Below are 21,640 nucleotides of genomic sequence, written 5' to 3' on the forward strand. Positions count from 1 at the left end.
TATACTGTAGATATTTCCTGTCTAGGTCATCACTTCCTGCAGACACTGTTCCAGGGTCTAGACGATGTGCCTGTTACTGTTATTGTGAGTACAACTTTACTTCTGTGTGGCCATATTTGTAATCACTTTCATTTATTAACTTTGTTTGAAATGAAAATAATACTGACCAGTATACATCATTTGTTTATGTCAAAATAGTAAATTGAATTTACAAATTTAAACAAATACTTATTAAAAAATGATTGAATTACTCAGATAATAATTTGATATTATTGAATTTTATATAAAATAACAAACAGTTGAATTTGTTGATGTACAAAGCCTTATGCCGCCACTTATATAATTCTGATTGTCCAAATTTCCATTTGTCAAATTTATTAAGAGATTATCTAAGTGTCCAGTGTGTGTTTTGGTGAGTTTGGGGTCAGACCACTATTCAGCTGATGTTTAAGACCTTTTTCCAACTTTCCACTGTGATATCGGTAGTCAATGTATACACTTTTGCTGAAAACATTTTCTAGGCTCAATGCTGGCTGGAATATCAAACCTCTTACACATTGACTGAGACTTACAGTACTTTGTTTCAGTGAAAACAATATTTTACTACTGTTCTAAAGACATAAAAACTATTAGAAAATTATGCTTCTGTGTTACCTACTTTAAAATGTTGAAGTTCTATGAAATTCAAGGCCCTTGTAAACCTTATTATTATTGTTTATTTATAGAATAAAACACCTTCAGAATTTGACCAGAACTTACCAAACATCACATCCGATGATATCACCATGCTAAAAGAGGCTGTACCAGAGCTGGCAGAGGAGCTGAAGTATGTACAGTAGATTATTTCCAGGCTCTGATATTCTGGAGCTGAAAGTTCAGATTAATGGTGATTCAAGTAATCAATAATTTCCTGTGTTACTTAGGTTTACCATAATTGAAACCTTATAAGAATATTTGAATGCCGTTTTGTCTTATATTAACCACATTCAAAGCTTTGGCCATAGTTACTGACAAAATAAGTTAATATATTAACAAGTCTCACATTTGCCCTTGGGGAAAAGGTAAACTTTACCATAGTTTATTTAGGAAAATCACATTTTTTACTATCATTCATTGAGTTTCTTTAGGAATTATTCTTAGTTAGAATTAGCAGTTTTGGAAGGCAGTTTGATGGTATGCAAATGTTGGCCCGACTGACCCTCAGGGGCTGGTGGGCAGGGTCAAATTGACAGAAATATTTTGAACCTCAAGTGACTATTAAGGCCCATGGGTCTCTTGTTAGATTCTCCAAACAAATCAAGCTTTTCAGATCTAAACACTATGTAGATTTTCCAAACATGTTATTAACAGGTTATTACAAGGTATATAGTGTCTCTGAACAGGCTTATCTTATAAAATCTTTCAATTCATGCAGTCTCCCTATAGATGTAACTTTAAAAGGACAGACTGTACTTGTGTGTACTGGTGACTGTGTTTCAGGTTACCACTAGAAGCTGCTCTACCAGCAGGTACCACAGATATTACAAAGAGCAAGTTTCCTCAACTATTTAAACACAGCTCCATAGTCACATCAGAGATTGAAATAATTCATGGTTTGGATGACCAATATCTGACGTGTGATAGAGACAGTGTTTCTCTTGGTGAACAAGTGGCCAATTCTGAATTGGACACAAACCTTGTGATCAAAAGTGAAAGTGACACTGACCAGTTAAAACCAGAACTACTGATGCCCAGAAGTCTTTCAGAAGACCTTACTCAACAAATGAAAGGGGAGGGAAGTGATGATTCTAAAGAGGGTAATGTGGCTAGTGGTGGTGCTACCGTGGCTACTGCTAGCTCACAAGTCAAAGGGGAACAAGTGCCACTCAAAACATCAGGGGAGGCTTCAGGGGCCTCTACCTCATCTGGAGAGCAAATCAAGTCAACAGAAAGTGACTCGTCTGGACAGGATAATGCTCAACACAGTGCTGAGGAGAAAAGTTGTGACAGTGCTGGACGAAAGGTGATGCCACGTCGCAAGGCAGGGGCAGAATTTTCTCCTGATATGGAAACATCTCAGGAGTTCACTACGGCAGATTTCTACATTGAGGATTCAATGCCTTCTTCTATAGCAGATTCACCACCAACGTGTTCTAAACCAGTAAAACCTAGTGCTGAAAAACTCTTAGAGAATAAGGCAGCATATCTGGAGAGACTGGAGAAGGAAAACGTCGAGGTCAAAGCTAGGAACAGTGTTGTGTCTTCTAAACTTAAAACTTTCCACGAATATGTAAATATACACTTGCCAGAGATGAAGTCATCTTTAAACTTATTCCAAACAACATATGTGAATAACAAAATGCAATTTGAAGATGAATTTGAATCTAATAAGAAAAAAATTCTAGAAACTCTACAACAGTTTGATGCACATAGAAGTGAAGATGAAAGGGTCAACATAGATAAACAGATTGCCGATGCTGAGAAAATGAGAAAAGATTTGGAGGAAAAGCTTGAACAATTCAACATACAAATAGCAGCAAAAAAGCAGGAAGTGGAAAATCTTCAGAGGGATTTAGTTATTGCAAAAGAGGATGTTACTTTAGTGAAAAAATCGTTGGAAGGAAAAGTGACAGAGTTAATGTCTCAACTATCAGAACTGAAGGTCACTTCAGAGAATGAGAAGAGTAGGATAGCTGACCTTGAAAGTCAGACAGAATCACTAAAACAACAGTCAAATGAAATGCAAGAGAAAGCAAAAGAAGTGAAAGAAAAACTGGAAAATGATCTAAGAGAGGCTAAAAATATGTACGATACAGAAATCTCTGAACTAACAAAGCAGCACTCTTTAGAAATGGAGGTAGAATTAGACAAACTCCGAGCAGAAATTCAGTTACAAATTGATGAACTCGAAAAGATTGTTTCTGAAAAAGAAAAATTGTTAAAAGAGAAAGAAGGATGTTTGGAAAAAGCTGAGAAAGAAAAAATCCTTTTGGAAGAAAAGATGATGACGAAATTCCAAACTGAAAAAGATGGCATCACTAAAATAATGGAGGAGGATTTCGTGGAGAGGATGAAAAAGAAAATTGAAGAAGAAAAGGAAGCATTATCTAAACAGTTTCATGATGAGAAAGAAACCCTTGTTGAGGAACATAAAAATGGAATTGAAAATTTATCAAAGCAATTTGAGTCAGAAAAAGAGGAGGAAGTAGAGAAATTAAGAAAAGAGTTGGAAGACAAATGTCAGAAAAATGAGGAAAGTGTAAGGGATTTATTACAGAAGGAAAAAGATTCTGAATTAGAGAAACAAAAAAATGTCCTGACAGAAGATTACAAGAAAGAAATAGACGCAGTAAGAGACACATTACTTCAGGAGAAGGCAACACTTTTGCTGGAACTGAAGGCATTCCGTGATAAAGTGGTGGTGCAGAAAGAGTCACAGACAGACGTGATGGAGAGAAAACCTTTGTCTGTGCAAACTGAGCCAGCACAAGTGACGGGAAAGGAGACACAGACAGCTGTACAGGAAGTAACACAGTCACAGTCACAAACAGACAAGACACAACTCGCACAACAACAAATCCAAACAGAAGTATTTGAGGGTACACACATGCAGTCCCAAACAGATGCCACAGAGGTGAAAACTGGTGTGTCGCAGACAAAAACTGTTGTGCTAGCCCAGGGGGAGACTCAAACAACGGTAAAGGAATACCTACCAAAGGAGGCCCAAACCAAAGTACAGAGCTACTCCCAGGGTGAGGCTCAAACAGATCTCAAAGCAATGGAGAAACAGACCAAAACATCTGAAGGGTTGCAACTGGTTGGTAATGTCCTGAGCAGGGACGAGCATGAAGATGCAGTCAGAGAAGTAGAAAGGCGTCTACAGAAAGAGCAGGAAGAGGCTGTAGTCAAGGTGAGTTATGATGTAGTGAGAGAGATACACAGGTGTCTTCATAAACAGCAGGAAGAGGCTGTAGTCAAGGTGAGTTATGATGTAGTGAGAGAGATACACAGGTGTCTTCATAAACAGCAGGAAGAGGCTGTAGTCAGAGTGAGTTATGATGTAGTGAGAGAGATAGACAGGTGTCTTCATAAACAGCAGGAAGAGGCTGTAGTCAGAGTGAGTTATGATGTAGTGAGAGAGATACACAGGTGTCTTCATAAACAGCAGGAAGAGGCTGTAGTCAAGGTGAGTTATGATGTAGTGAGAGAGATACACAGGTGTCTTCATAAACAGCAGGAAGAGGCTGTAGTCAAGGTGAGTTATGATGTAGTGAGAGAGATACACAGGTGTCTTCATAAACAGCAAGAAGAGGCTGTAGTCAAGGTGAGTTAAGATGTAGTGCGAGAGGTAGACAGGTGTCTTCATAAACAGCAAGAAGAGGCTGTAGTCAAGGTGAGTTATGATGTAGTGAGAGAGATAGACAGGTGTCTTCATAAACAGCAAGAAGAGGCTGTAGTCAGAGTAAGATATGATGTAGTGAGAGAGGTAGACAGGTGTCTTCATAAACAGCAGGAAGAGGCTGTAGTCAGAGTGAGTTATGATGTAGTGAGAGAGATAGACAGGTGTCTTCATAAACAGCAAGAAGAGGCTGTAGTCAAGGTGAGTTATGATGTAGTGAGATTGATAGACAGGTGTCTTCATAAACAGCAGGAAGAGGCTGTAGTCAAGGTGAGTTATGATGTAGTGAGAGAGGTAGACAGGTGTCTTCATAAACAGCAGGAAGAGGCTGTAGTCAGAGTAAGTTATGATGTAGTGAGAGAGATAGACAGGTGTCTTCATAAACAGCAGGAAGAGGCAATAAGATACTAGTGTTTCAGTATTTGAATAAAAGCATGAATTAGATAAAACATCGTAAGTAAGCCCTGTTACATACACCCAAGAAAAACCTATAAAATGTGGAAATGTGTGTTTGAAGGCCTTGACTGACAGCCAGGAGAAGTCTGAGATTGAGCTGAGCTCCCTGAAGGAACAACATGATCAAGAGATCAGTAACCTAATAGCCAAGTTTGAGAAAGATCGAGACGAGTCTGCCAGCTCAATCAAAACCAGTTTGACTGCAGAAAAACAGGTTTGTTCATGTTTAAATCATTACAAAATAATAAATCATAAACCTATCAATGCTTTTCAAAATTCAACTGTTTTCATGAGAGGCGTGCCTCACATTATAGCATCAGTCAGATTGGCTTTCTTTCCGGAACTAATCGTTTGGTACCTCTAGCGGCCACTCCGTAATCATGGGAGACAACTCGTACATAATCAGCACAATACACAACACATTTATCTTTATAGTATTTTTTATTCTTTGTATAGAATTCAAAAACTGTAGTAATTATATATTACTCCTCTCTGTTGAAGTGCTTAATTTTAGAGACAAAATATCTCAGCTAATTTGAAGGTGTTATTTTCAGGTAATGTTTAATGAAGCTGTGAGTAAAGTGAGCCAGGAGAAGGACAAAGTGATTGAAAGTCTACGTCAAGAACAGGCAAAAATCATAGAACAGCACCAAAATTACAAAGGTAATCACTGCAACAAATCAAACATCAAATCTTCCTACACTGTTGATCTTAATTAGATCTCCACTGGAAACTTGGTTGGAAGGGGGGGCTATAGTTTTGAATTGTATCTATTGTCTATACATCCATCCATACATCCTTGATTCTGCCATTCTGTACTTTATCTTGTCAGGACACTATCTCATCTTATACTTGTCGTAGGAATCTCTACCTAAGTGAGGTGGTGACTTGTCGTAGGAATCTCTACCTAGGTGAGGTGGTGACTTGTCGTAGGAATCTCTACCTAGGTGAGGTGGTGACTTGTCGTAGGAATCTCTACCTAGGTGAGGTGGTGACTTGTCGTAGGAATCTCTACCTAGGTGAGGTGGTGACTTGTCGTAGGAATCTCTACCTAGGTGAGGTGGTGACCTTGTCGTAGGAATCTCTACCTAGGTGAGGTGGTGACCTGTCGTAGGAATCTCTACCTAGGTGAGGTGGTGACCTGTCGTAGGAATCTCTACCTAGGTGAGGTGGTGACTTGTCGTAGGAATCTCTACCTAGGTGAGGTGGTGACTTGTCATAGGAATCTCTACCTAGGTGAGGTGGTGACTTGTCGTAGGAATCTCTACCTAGGTGAGGTGGTGACTTGTCGTAGGAATCTCTACCTAGGTGAGGTGGTGACTTGTCGTAGGAATCTCTACCTAGGTGAGGTGGTGACTTGTCGTAGGAATCTCTACCTAGGTGAGGTGGTGACTGGTCGTAGGAATCTCTACCTAGGTGAGGTGGTGACTTGTCGTAGGAATCTCTACCTAGGTGAGGTGGTGACTTGTCGTAGGAATCTCTACCTAGGTGAGGTGGTGACTTGTCGTAGGAATCTCTACCTAGGTGAGGTGGTGACTTGTCGTAGGAATCTCTACCTAGGTGAGGTGGTGACTTGTCGTAGGAATCTCTACCTAGTTGAGGTGGTGACTTGTCGTAGGAATCTCTACCTAGGTGAGGTGGTGACTTGTCGTAGGAATCTCTACCTAGGTGAGGTGGTGACTTGTCGTAGGAATCTCTACCTAGGTGAGGTGGTGACTTGTCGTAGGAATCTCTACCTAGGTGAGGTGGTGACTTGTCGTAGGAATCTCTACCTAGGTGAGGTGGTGACTTGTCGTAGGAATCTCTACCTAGGTGAGGTGTTGTGTCATGTATCAAAAGTAGGTTACTGACCAACCTTTTGGCTGTCTAAATTTTCTGAACTTTTCACTGAAACATCTTACTTAGGGCATGTGTTTATCTTAATTGGGGCATAGGTTCACTTGTTTTGATCTTCTTATATTGCCTACCTAAAGTGATATTAGTGAGTTAATTTACATATAAATCACCAAATGCAATTATTGAGTTATTGAATGCATTAGGTCTGTTAAACATTAAGTGTCTACAACAAGTTTCTATATAAATTCATCATCTGTGTATTCTTGGTATAGAATTTCTTTTTGATGAGGATTGGTTTGTCTGTATCTCCACTACAGGTACACCATTGTTATACATGTATACCTGTATCTCCACTACAGGTACACCATTGTTATACATGTATACCTGTATCTCCACTACAGGTACACTATTGTTATACATGTATACCTGTATCTCTACTACAGGTACACCATTGTTATACATGTATACCTGTATCTCCACTATCAGTACACCATTGTTATACATGTATACCTGTATCTCCACTACAGGTACACCATTGTTATACATGTATACCTGTATCTCCACTACAGGTACACCATTGTTCTACATGTATACCTGTATCTCCACTACAGGTACACCATTGCTATACATGTATACTTGTATCTCTACTACAGGTACACCATTGCTATACATGTATACCTGTATCTCCACTATCAGTACACCATTGTTATACATGTATACCTGTATCTCCACTACAGGTACACTATTGCTATACATGTATACCTGTATCTCTACTACAGGTACACCATTGTTATACATGTATACCTGTATCTCCACTACAGGTACACCATTGTTATACATGTATACCTGTATCTCCACTACAGGTACACTATTGTTATACATGTATACCTGTATCTCTACTACAGGTACACCATTGTTATACATGTATACCTGTATCTCCACTATCAGTACACCATTGTTATACATGTATACCTGTATCTCCACTACAGGTACACCATTGTTATACATGTATACCTGTATCTCCACTACAGGTACACCATTGCTATACATGTATACTTGTATCTCCACTACAGGTACACCATTGTTATACATGTATACCTGTATCTCTACTACAGGTACACCATTGTTATACATGTATACCTGTATCTCCACTACAGGTACACCATTGCTATACATGTATACTTGTATCTCCACTACAGGTACACCATTGTTATACATGTATACCTGTATCTCTACTACAGGTACACCATTGCTATACATGTATACTTGTATCTCGACTACAGGTACACCATTGTTATACATGTATACCTGTATCTCTACTACAGGTACACCATTGTTATACATGTATACTGTACCTGTATCTCCACTACAGGTACACCATTGTTATACATGTATACTGTACCTGTATCTCCACTACAGGTACACCATTGCTATACATGTATACCTGTATCTCCACTACAGGTACACCATTGTTATACATGTATACCTGTATCTCTACTACAGGTACACCATTGTTATACATGTATACCTGTATCTCCACTATCAGTACACCATTGTTATACATGTATACCTGTATCTCCACTATCAGTACACTATTGCTATACATGTATACCTGTATCTCCACTATCAGTACACCATTGTTATACATGTATACCTGTATCTCCACTACAGGTACACTATTGTTATACATGTATACCTGTATCTCCACTACAGGTACACTATTGTTATACATGTATACCTGTATCTCCACTACAGGTACACTATTGTTATACATGTATACCTGTATCTCCACTATCAGTACACCATTGTTATACATGTATACCTGTATCTCCACTACAGGTACACTATTGTTATACATGTATACCTGTATCTCCACTACAGGTACACTATTGTTATACATGTATACCTGTATCTCCACTACAGGTACACCATTGTTATACATGTATACCTGTATCTCCACTATCAGTACACCATTGTTATACATGTATACCTGTATCTCCACTACAGGTACACCATTGTTATACATGTACACCTGTATCTCCACTACAGGTACACCATTGTTATACATGTATACCTGTATCTCTACTACAGGTACACCATTGTTATACATGTATACCTGTATCTCCACTACAGGTACACCATTGTTATACATGTATACCTGTATCTCTACTACAGGTACACCATTGTTATACATGTATACCTGTATCTCCACTACAGGTACACCATTGTTATACATGTACACCTGTATCTCTACTACAGGTACACCATTGTTATACATGTATACCTGTATCTCCACTACCGTTACACCATTGTTATACATGTATACCTGTATCTCCACTACAGGTACACTATTGTTATACATGTATACCTGTATCTCCACTACAGGTACACCATTGTTATACATGTATACCTGTATCTCCACTACAGGTACACCATTGTTATACATGTATACCTGTATCTCCACTCATTTATCATTTGTATCATATTTCAGAAACCATTGAAAAGTTGAAGGAAGAGAAGGCGAAATTTGAGGATATGAAGAATAGAGCAATGTCCCACCTGAATGATAAAGAAAGAGAATTTGCGTAAGATTCACCAACGTCAATCATTAATGGAACTTTGTACTTTTAATTAAAGATGTTATTTTATGTTGTCTTGACAATGATTTGCAGTGATTGAAAAGTTAAGATAGCATGTCAAGGGAGTCGCAAAATGATTTTTTGTGGATGTTATTTTGTATTTGCAGGTGGCCATCTTGGATTTTGACAATTGAAGTTTGTTATTGATATTTCTTGAGAATTACTGAAGAGATTTTTCTCAATGTTCCTCTTGGTACCAAGTTATGCCCATTGAATTTCGAATCTAATCAGGAAACAAAGTTGCCTTCTCAGATTTCAGTTGAAGTTTATTCTTGCTATTTCTTGCAAAAAAACTGGAAGGATATTTCTCGATGTGGATAATAGCAAAAAACTGGAAGGATATTTCTCGATGTGGATAATAGCAAAAAACTGGAAGGATATTTCTCGATTTGGATGAGTAGGTTCCTTTTGGTCCCTGGATGTGCCCATAGGCCATTTGATTTATATTCAGATCTTGAAATCAAAATGGCCGACATACGACCTTGTTTGATATTGATAGTTGTAATTTGTGATCAGTATTGATCTGAAAGTTCATTTTAAATTTCTTTTGGCTTCATATAGAGGTTTCCCTTGTTATTGAATGACGAACAGTCACTTGGGTGCCAAGATCCATCCCTCTGGGATCTGTTGTTCATGGTAACTAGGTCAGAGGTAACGGGTATTTTTTTATAGATATTTTGTTTCCATAAGAGTGTAAGGTGTAATTGTTATATTACAGGGCGTGTAAGAGACAGATGGAGAGTGACGTAGCAATGGTTCGCCAGCAGCTGACGGAGTATCAGACACAACTCCAACCTGTGTCACACATGCAGGTGTCTACATCACCTTCCGTCATGAATATAAGGTATGGCTGTACTTCCTTATAAACTGATAAATAGATTCAAAAGTGGATAGTACAGATGTGTGCGAGATGTTTGCATTTCATTCATGTTTTATAACCTTATTACTTTAAACATACCTAATTTGGCAGTAATTCCATTCAGCACTTTTTTGCTCTGGAAGCATTGCACTAAATTGTGATTGTACAAATTATATTTTCTATGTGTTATTCCTACAGAAAATATGAGAATTTGCTTACACTTCATTGCATAAATTTGATTGTGACAAAATGAATACGTTTAAAGTATTTAGTGAAAATCTGGTTTTCTTACAGTACAACGGAAGACAAAGAGTCGAGAATCAATGAATTGGAAGAGGTGAGTCAGTGTACAAGTGAAAGGTAACAATAGTTTGTTGTGTCCAGACACAAAAATGTGTATTTGGTCCATACTGCTCGGAAAAAATATCTGATATATTGTATTTCAAGATTTTTAAACTGTAAAGATATTATTAATAAAAGTATCTTGATGATGAAAAGTTGAGTTTTGCTTTGTCATACCAGTTTGAAATACAGGGCAAATGTGCATACACCATATGGTAGTATTTGTGTCTGTTGTATTTGTATGCATAGCAGACGTACCGTGTATGTTTTCTCTTTGGTATTTCCTAAAAGTTGGGGACATTTAATCAATTCATTGCTTCTATGTTTTTAACTTCAGACTGTGAAATTTAAAGAGGATGAAATAACAAGCCTTCAGCAGAAACTGGTAAGAAAGAATTGCCAAATTATACATTGGGTGTGGTGTGGGGATAGTATGGAGCTTATTATATTGTATTCTGCAATCAATGAGTAAAATAAATGTACTGTGCTATGTAATCCGTCTGTTGAAATATTCATAATAGTTTATAATAAATACTGCCAAAACAGCATGTCGTATAATTTCACACTTGCGTATCATTTTAATGTCTACATATTTTATATTCCAAAGTCTTCAAAATAAAGAGTTATGAACATAAATCTATGGCCTTTTCTCTTACAGTCAGAGATTTCCATGACCGCAAGCACAAGATCTGTTGTACAAGATAAAGTATCCATTACAAGGTTAGTGTGATATATAATGCACGTCCTTCACATAAAGACATATATCTTATATAAGCAAAAGAAATATTTCTATTTTTTTTTTTTTTTAGCTTTTAAATCCAGTACGAGGTTAATGCATGTTTGAATAATAAAAATTAGTCAGATTTGACTCATAAATCCTTCAATTCTCACAGTTAACACAATAGATATTGTGAGATTTTTTCTCGCATATTGATCAATGATAGCGCATGTGTTTCCAATATTACAGTTGCAGTGTAGGAGACCTGGTCCTGTTTTGTCTAGACGAGCGACATGACCAGTATGTGGTGTTTACAATAGGGACCACACTTCATTTCCTCCACACAGACTGTCTGGAGAGTCTCGGACTTCGTACAAGTTAGTACAGCTAGTACACTACTGTATCTGTACTCTGTCATCAAGTGAGAGGGATATATAGTTACTTACTCACAGAGTCTGTCCTGCATAAAACTATGTACATGTTATCAATATGAGAGGTAGGGGATGTTAGGTTGTGTGGTTGATAACTTACTTGCCTTTAATCAGCAGAACCTCCAGGGATCAGTATAGACACCAGTGTTGGGTTAATAGCTTGTTTTCTAAGAAATTATAAGCATTATGACAACCAAATCTGGTATATATATCTAGACCATATGGTGTGCAGCTATGACGAGGTCAAAATTATAGACTTGGATTACTGTTAAATATTGTTCGATTAAAAAGCATGAAATGGCAAGAACCTCTTCTAAAATGTTCCAATTAACTTGATATTTTGCATCCATCCTCCCATATTAATATAAATTATGTAATTTCATAAAGGTTTTTGCACATTGAATCTTTCTCTGCATTTTAGTGGGTCAATGCATACAAGGAGGACATAATTCTGTAGAATTCTCTACATTTTAGTGGATCAATGCATACAAGGATGACATAATTCTGTAGAATTCTCTACATTTTATTGGGTCAATGCATACATGGACAACATAATTCTGTAGAATTCTCTACATTTTATTGGGTCAATGCATACATGGACAACATAATTCTGTAGAATTCTCTACAATTTAGTGGGTCAATGCATACAAGGAGGACATAATTCTGTAGAATTCTCTACATTTTATTGGGTCAATGCATACATGGACAACATAATTCTGTAGAATTCTCTACAATTTAGTGGGTCAATGCATACATGGACAACATAATTCTGTAGAATTCTCTACAATTTAGTGGGTCAATGCATACAAGGAGGACATAATTCTGTAGAATTCTCTACATTTTATTGGGTCAATGCATACAAGGATGACATAATTCTGTAGAATTCTCTACATTTTATCGGGTCAATGCATACAAGGATGACATAATTCTGTAGAATTCTCTACATTTTATTGGGTCAATGCATACATGGACAACATAATTCTGTAGAATTCTCTACAATTTAGTGGGTCAATGCATACAAGGACGACATAATTTTGTAGAATTCTTATCTTTAGAATTGCATCCCTTTTGCCTTGTTATGGAGGCGTTTACACCTGCCATATTGCTTGATACCTGAATGCGGGATCAGTTAAAAACTATAAAGTTGGGGTTATGTGTAGAAATTGTTAAACTGAGTACATATGCACTGACCAAAGTTATATAAAACTCATTTGCTGTTTTGCTACCAAAGTTATATAAAACTTTTTTATTTTTCAGACCCTGGTGAAACAAGGAAGTCTTGGGTTCTGGCAGAAATAACAGAAAAAGAATACTGCCAAGCTAAGAAGGTTGAAATTACTTTTATATTATATTTGTATCACGGAAATCAAGTTCTAATCCAAATTTGACCCGAGTGAAAAAAAAATGTGAAATGAAAATATAATTTGAAAATCTCTATCATGAATAAAAATATATAAACAAATGTACTGGTAATTAAGAAGCAGAAGATTGTAGTTTCTTGCGTGTTAGATGTACATCTTATCATACAATTGTATATGCTGTATTTGACCTCATAAGTGCAAATCTACAAAAAGGGAGCTCCTAATAAAACCATTATCAGGAAATTGGACACTGTTAGATTTGTTCAGCAATGTTTTGGAGCAAGTCTTTTTTTTCAATTAGTAGTATGAAATTACTATATTCCACAAACTATTGACTGTTCTTAAAGTTAAAAAATATTACTTTAGAGTGTTAATACCAGTATACCAAACTATATGGGGCTTAAAAGGGTGTTAAGTGGACTTTGTTTTTGAATTTTTGAGCTAGCCTTATATCCAAGTTTTTTTTTAAGTCACATTGATGGCTGAAAAAATATTTTTATATTTATGTGGCCTGAAAGAGGTTAATCAAGTCTGTCATGTGAATAATGTTTAGTCTGGCATTGTCCCTGGCATCACTGACCACTGTCTGTCTGACTTTTCAATTCTATTGTTCTTAAACCCGTAACTTCCTTTCCTTTTTACCAATGGCATCCTGCTCATGATCGGTCCACCATTTTCTACTGAACAAACAAATGAGACCTCAGGCTGATGCCATAACAATGGAAGTACATTGTATTGATAATTCCGCCATTGTCTCTAAGGGCAGATAAATAAGCCTGAACTTTTATGTTGAGTTCATCTGATTGACTAGAACGTATAAACAGTATGATAGTTCATATGAATGGGCCCGAAAGGGGTTATAAAGTTAGAATTGGTTAAAACCTTTTGCATTCTTAATGATACTCAACATAATTTTAGGTTTATGTGACCTATGTAGTTTTAAAACAACTCTTGTCTAAATATAACTTCGTTCTCATTTCCCACAACAAATTTAGCGATTTTTAAGGTGATTTTATACACCAGCATTGTAACACTACATGCCTCTCTGATTTTAATGCAAAATAATTTAAGATAATTTATGAAGTTATTTGATAGAAATTCAGCCATTTTTACTAGAGCCTGGTTATAGAGAATACTAAGCGTAAAGACTAGTGACATATCAGTGAGCTATTAAGCAGCCTTTTTTATGGACTTAAATCAAGTGCACATCAAGAATATTGTGGTCGTGTGATTATAAAAGGAGAGTTGATTTTATTAGGTCAAATATGGTATTAAAGGATATTCCCATTTTTATCTCATTGCTGACCTCTTCATTACAGCCGATGAACCGGTTTAAAGTTCCTGTGGGGACCAAGTTCTACAGAGTGAAGGCCAAACAGTGGACCAGGGAAGTACCACAGACTGGAGCTGTAGGTGGGGCTCCTGCTGTTAAACCCTCCTCTTAACACCAGTCAAAGTTAGTACTGGCTCTAACAATCGGGGAAGTGATACAAGTTTTCTAATTCTTTAAATTCTGTTGAAAGGAGAAATGGTCATTCTCCAGTCGTTCTCCCAAGGAAATAGATCAGGCCCTATCCTAACCATTGGAAATGAGTTAGGCCAGACCCCATACTAACAATCGGAAGTGGGTTAGACCATACCTTACCCTAACCATGGGAAAGAGGTTAGGCCAGACCCTAGCTTCACCTTTGGAAATAGGTTTGGTCAGTCCCTATCCTATCCATGGGAAGTGGGTTAGACCAGACCGCACCCTAACCATGGGAAAGAGGTTAGGCCAGACCCTAGCTTCACCTTGGGAAATAGGTTTGGTCAGTCCCTATCCTATCCGTGGGAAGTAGTTAAGGCCAAACCCCACCCTAACCATGGGAATGAGCTTAGGCCAGACCCTGGCCTCACCTTTGAAAATAGGTTTGGTCAGTCCCTATCCTAACCAGTGGGTGTGGCCCAGTCCTTTTTAACACCAGTCTTCTGTTCTATTCCTCTGCCCACTTCCTGTCACTAAAGGATGCTACAGGTATCCCTTACTATGGGGACCTTATATATCCACACAATATAGGCTTACATAACCAGAGCAGCACTTCTTTATGAACATCTTAGAATGTAAAAAATGTTGCGATCTTGGGAAAACTGTAAATGTATTAATTTGACTGTTTGGCTGTACCCCGGTGGACCAATGAAATCCGTGACAATTGAAGGCTGATGACAATGGAGGACAATAGATGGAGAGCATGAACGTTAACGACGATGTGTGTACTTCACTGAAGGCTCTCAATGATAGATCAAATATAATATGTTTACAGTTTTTATGGGATGGGGACTTTGTATGTAAGGTCAATATTATACTGATCTGTTGATCGTAATGCACTTCCTTAATTTCATGTGTTTTAGTTATAATGATTCACATCCTGTGATAAATAAAATGCCATAGCTGCCTTGTGTGACTGTTTACCATTTCCATTTAAATATATACATGTATGGTGGTCATCAGTTCATTGCTTTTGGTGATCATAATGAAATAAGGACTACCAACAACTGGCAACAAGTAACAAATTGATCAGCTTATATAATATCATCAAAGGCCACATGAGGCAGCTATGGTATTAATGAGAATTTGTTCAATAGTGCGAGAGTGTTTGACTGTGAGACATACTATTGAAAGATGCTTTATATTGATATCATTGTGTCCTTATTGAGGCTGATACATACATAGTATTGTAATTTCACATTAAGAGTAATAGTACACTTTCTTATTTCTTATGAGAAATGAGAAGAAAAAAAATTGTGTCTTTGGATGTTCTTCCATTAAATGCACATATACGATAAGCACTGTAGTTTATAGAACTAACTCTCCTCACAATTATAATAAGCTATAGCCGACATACCATTATTTATTTCCTTATCTAACACCGACCTCAAAAATGGTTTTTGAGCAGGTTTTACTATAACTCAAGCTGGTTGTTCGATCACAGTGTATCAATGTCAATTTAAACATGTGTTGCTATATATAGTTCGTCATTACCTGAGTATGTTTAATTATATATTTGTGGTTTGCTTTTAAATCATAAGATGATTATTTTGAACCTGGATAAGTTTTATCAAATTGCTGACCCAGCTGTGATCTCAGATACTGTACATTGTTATACATTGTGATAGAGGATACATTAGTATTGGACGAGTATCATCAACTATTTATGTCCACCACCTGATTACTGTATGTGAATGGTACCAGTAATGGTAGCAGGTGGTCTGGATGCTTCACCTTACCAACATCATCAGTATCATTAATACTAGACATGTAATGCTGTTCCACTATGATACTCTATGATCAACACCAATATTTGTGATGTACCGGGGTATGTATCGTAGAGGAGCAGCACCCTATGATCAACACCAATATTTGTGATGTACCGGGGTATGTATCGTAGAGGAGCAGGACTCTATGATCAACACCAATATTTGTGATGTTTGTATCGTAGAGGAGCAGCACCCTATGATCAACACCAATATTTGTGATGTTTGTATCGTAGAGGAGCAGGACTCTATGATCAACACCAATATTTGTGATGTACCGGGGTATGTATCGTAGAGGAGCAGCACCCTATGATCAACACCAATATTTGTGATGTTTGTATCGTAGAGGAGCAGGACCCTATGATCAACACCAATATTTGTGATGTATGTATCGTAGAGGAGCAGGATTACTCATTTTAATTAGATCACCAACATCTTAATGTTAGTATTGAGTGTTGTTTGTTCATGGCTCTCTGACTGATAGATCATGTGATACTAATCCAGTAGAAATGGCCTAGCATTAGGAAAGTGTTTAGGTATGGAGGATTAGAATGAGATCAGAATGAGGAACTAATTTACCTGTTAATGAATATCATAGGTTAAACCTTACACTAATCAGTGTGACAAAGAGACAGTTTTTGGAGTTTGTGGGGAAAACATTTCTTGTTTGACATGATTATGAATAATGATTGCAGACCAATACTTATTTGACATTATAAATGATGATTGCAGTCTAATACTTATTTGACATTATAAATGATGATTGCAGTCTAATACTTATTTGACATTATAAATGATGATTGCAGTCTAATACTTATTTGACATTATAAATGATGATTGCAGTCTAATACTTATTTGACATTATAAATGATGATTGCAGTCTAATACTTATTTGACATTATAAATGATGATTGCAGTCTAATACTTATTTGACATTATAAATGATGATTGCAGACCTGGTGGATACTGCCATTTTCTAGCTTCCCAAAAGTCAGATGTTCAGAAACTTGTCAATATTTTGAAATAGAAGTTCACAGCTATATGGCAGTTGAATCCAAAACCCTTTAACAAACCTTGATGAGTTTGATTAATATCAGAAATCATTTAAATTCAAACCTTCTGTTTACTGACTCTTTGTTTGAGGAAAATAAGAAATAAGAATACAAAAATGTAGTTCCTTTACAGGGTTATATGTTATAACAATAGTCAGAGAGGTTCTTCACACAGCTTTAGATTGTTTGTCTGTAATGCTCTAAAGATAAAACAAACTTACATAACTTGTTATGGGTGACAAGCCCTCAATCAGCAATTAGCACAGACATTTTATATTTGGAAATATCTGTGACATTAAGATTAGATAAAGTCTCTGTTTGCGAATAAATAATGGGCTCTAAGCCTCTGAATAGGTAAACTAAACTGTATATCATTGACCAGGACAGTGTTGACTTAGATGTGAGCATGGACTTTGAAATTGTTGACTGCGAGATAGACTGCTTACGCAGGATTGACATGACGATATGAGTGTGTACTCAGACAATGTTGAATCAGAGATGGACTGCAGACGAAATATTGACTTCGACTTCGACATGTGAAATTTGACACCAAAAATGTCTAGAATAGCTTCTCAGGGTTCTCTCTTAAGCTCTTCAGTAATGCGTATTTATCTATGTTGTGATTTATAATTTATGGAATTGTATTAGTAATAATACAATATGTTTTGTTGCATAATGTTTAAAATGTCTATACATGTATACAATGAGTGTGATTATTAGTATAATGAAAGAATAAAATGTATACAATTTAGAGAATATACAATGTGTATAATGTGAACAGTTGTATGATGTATGCTGTATAGTGTATGAACAATGTAACCAATATTGTATATTGTGTACACAGTAATATACATTGTATTCAAGTAGTGTTTATACAATGTATTGCATTGTATGGTACAGATAAATTATATTACAGTGTAAAATACATTGTATGATGTTGGTACAATGGTAGGATTATACAATGTACAATTAGTTATAAGACATACAATATATGTATACATTGTAAGATTTAATTGAACTGCAATGTACACAATGTTGTAATATATATAATTATACAACCACAGAGGGGGTTTTATGGTTTTTGTCCTGTCGGTCTGTCAATATGTCTGTCTTTTGTCTGTCGCATCCTTTGTCGTCACCCTAGCAGTCATATATAATATGTGATTTTATGAAACTTGCATGTGATATACCTGGGATAAATCTAGATATTGATGAGCTTGATCAGTAGTTATGTTACTAAAAGTTTTCCTCTTCACACTCATCGTCATCACTTTTGTATTTACTGACAGATTCTGATATACAAATGTAATTCCATGTGTGTATGTATAGGTTTGCATTGGACAGACCTCAAACAAGTTCAGATGTCAGCTAGTTTGGCCAAATGTCAGGGCAATATTTGACAGGAATGTGGAGCATCAGAGTGGAATTATACCTGGCTTATATGATATATATTTATATATCATATATACCATATATACCATATATATTGTTTTATGATATATATTTATATATCATATATACCATATATATTGTTTTATGATATATATTTATATATCATATATACCATATATATTGTATTTCATTATATCTTATATCTGGTTTAGTCATATTGATGTCAAAGTAACCCAACCCCCCAAAAAGGAAGGTTTTTGTTCTGTCATGTATATCTTACCGTCAGATTGTGATGAACTGGTATGTCAGTCAGATTAACAACAGGTCCTTCTCCAATACTCTATGTTCCTAGAGTAGGATTAAGTATCTGGTTTTTAATCATATCACCTGTACGTTGTCATTGAGAAAATCAGTGGCAAACATCAACCTTACCCAAACTAGTATTTCACCAAAACTTCACAGAACACCATTAAGTGCCTTATCCTAGCTGCATTAAATTTCATATAATACTAATAACAAGTACTGTTACGGCTTCTTCCTTTTAATACTGAACCTTATCAGGAATAGTGTAACCAAAATAGTCCAGGTAGAGTAACCAAAATAGTCCAGGTAGAGTAACCAAAATAGTCCAGGTAGAGTAACCAAAATAGTCCAGGTAGATTAACCAAAATAGCCCAGGTAGAGTAACCAAAATAGCCCAGGTAGATTAACCAAAATAGCCCAGGTAGAGTAACCAAAATAGTCCAGCAGGTAGTAGGTGGAATTGTGAGCCAGCCTTAGTGAAATGTGTAAGATGGTGTGAAGTTAACATTATAATGTATATTGGATTAGAGTTACTGCTACAGAAATAAATACCAGGAATTGGTATTAATCTTGTTAACATTATAATGTATATTGGATTACAGTTACTACTACAGAAATATATAGCAGGAATTGGTATTAATCTTGTAAACGTTTACTCCTATTAAATGTTAAACGATTAGACTGAACCGGGGAATGCCAGAAACAATTAGACTTAAATGCTTATTAGTGAAAACATGCTATGTCTTCTGAGAGTGAGGTACTACGTTTGTGTAGTGTTACTTTTAGTTTCAAGCCTGGCTAAATTTCCACCAAATCTGCACACATCATCTCTTAATACTTTGATACAATATGCACATGTTAACACATTTCGTATCCATGCACATCATTTTTGCATGTCAGTTGGAATTATAGACTACAATTTTCACGTGTGTATATCTAGTCCTGGTTCCAGAAGGTTACGTGAGTGGGATCTCAGATTTGTTACGTAAATCATATTAATGAGATTAGATAAATCCCTGGATATTCATGTACATGTAAAACAAAATCCCACTGTTAGGAAGATAACTCTTGATATGTAACCGCATTAGTGATTGGACCAGAAATCGTTGTTTATGTAAAAAGGTCTGATCTGGTGGAAAATTGGATGAATCAGCTGTTTTGTATATATATATATAATGTCCTAGCAATATAGCTTCAAGGTAGTTCACAGTTTTCATCAAGTACTAACGTATAATAATTTTCTGATGGATCTTAATACATGAATGCTTTGCTTGTTTCAATGAATGTCGGATGTAGCATATCGTAGTTGTACCAGAGCTATGTTTATTGTACGGTTAGGAATCCATTTGACATGTCAAAATGAACTCTAGATATAAACTGATTGTTACAAGTTCCAATTTCAACAGGATTAATAGAGGGACATTCTTCTCTAAACATAACAAATACAGTTACAGGATATTTAGTAACGCTTGTGTAGATGTTCATTGGTGGTAAGTGATCTATGTGTCATTAGAGGTGATCACTTCCCTGAGGATATAAACATACGGAGTTGTGACCAAAATATGATGTCTGATTACACACGTTACCATATGTACAGTGGTATGAAGTCAGAGAGTTAGGGTAAACATGTATATCTTACATCACTGCATTAGGCATTGATGGCAAATGTCAATTAAATATTATATTTATCCTGTCCTTGATGTATCGACTGGATACTTGATATTTTAACTTTGAGAAATGTTATGGTTCTAATATATCAGCTAATTACAAATGCGTACCATTGTTAATGCCTGTTATTGTGAGAGTGACTTTTGTTTTTGAATTAGTGTACTACAATACGCCTGTTGTATTTATTGAGGTAGGTCAATTTGTCCTCTGTCAGAAACTGGTTAAATACAGTAGTCTAGGAGACAAGCTCAACCGTTGATCATTATGATATACAAAGATTCATGCCATCGTAATAACTGTTTTATGATTGTTTGCATGCACATATCCAAGTTACACTGTATGCTTTCGTCAGCACAGTTGTCGTAAACAGTCATAAAAATCATGATTTTGGCGAGAGCCTGTAGGATGCCTCCTTATATTGTCAGATATACAAACTGGAACTATACCATGGTAATAATAATGCATGTCTTTCATTTATGTTGTTTTTGTGTGAAATGTTTAAGAAGATACGAGAGGTAGTTAAGATATGCTACAGATCATGTGTGTCCAGTGAGGGTGTAGCTATATTATAGAGGATATATGTACACATCATTTGTTTCTTTCATATCTCCATATGGTATTCCAATTAAAATATCAATGAAAAAAGCACCACAGTTTTCTTCTCTCTCTAATAACAGCTTACGTAGACAACAAAATAACTTTGTATTTAACAAATGTGTACACAGAAATATGTTCCTTTGTATCTGAGAAACGTATCGCGCTCATTATAGAACCGTTAATATGACAGTACGGACCATTACTGGTATACCGCTTATCAAAGTTAAAACAACTTATCTGATTAATGTGCTATTAGTGAAACAAGTTCGGATGACTAAATTGAGGTTCCACGTGAAAATTTCCTGTCACCTTTCCTA

At 36.2% G+C, this 21,640-nt stretch overlaps 1 protein-coding gene across 11 annotated transcripts in view; it reads left to right on the top strand.

The window, feature by feature from the left end:
* LOC117325101 (RB1-inducible coiled-coil protein 1-like) overlaps positions 1-21,374 on the top strand; it is a 28,913-nt gene extending 7,539 nt beyond the window's left edge. The window contains exons 13-26 of one of the 11 annotated variants that reach the window (XR_004532134.1): positions 26-84; positions 726-826; positions 1,480-3,889; positions 4,896-5,048; positions 5,389-5,497; positions 9,162-9,255; positions 10,028-10,153; positions 10,463-10,505; positions 10,848-10,895; positions 11,169-11,230; positions 11,478-11,605; positions 12,917-12,987; positions 14,340-19,433; positions 19,503-21,374. Coding sequence is in view for 1 of the 11 variants with exons in the window: in XM_033881046.1 (XP_033736937.1) it covers positions 26-84; positions 726-826; positions 1,480-3,889; positions 4,896-5,048; positions 5,389-5,497; positions 9,162-9,255; positions 10,028-10,153; positions 10,463-10,505; positions 10,848-10,895; positions 11,169-11,230; positions 11,478-11,605; positions 12,917-12,987; positions 14,340-14,465 (3,530 nt within the window). In the remaining 10 variants the exon portion in view is untranslated. Of the gene's footprint in view, positions 1-25; positions 85-725; positions 827-1,479; positions 3,890-4,895; positions 5,049-5,388; positions 5,498-9,161; positions 9,256-10,027; positions 10,154-10,462; positions 10,506-10,847; positions 10,896-11,168; positions 11,231-11,477; positions 11,606-12,916; positions 12,988-14,339 lie in introns of all 11 variants that reach the window. The other 10 variants (XR_004532136.1, XR_004532138.1, XR_004532137.1 and 7 more) reach the window with 10 other exon arrangements.
* The last annotated feature ends 266 nt before the right edge of the window (positions 21,375-21,640 follow it).

This window comes from Pecten maximus, chromosome 4, assembly GCF_902652985.1.
Source record: "Pecten maximus chromosome 4, xPecMax1.1, whole genome shotgun sequence".
Lineage (NCBI taxonomy): Eukaryota > Metazoa > Mollusca > Bivalvia > Pectinida > Pectinidae > Pecten > Pecten maximus.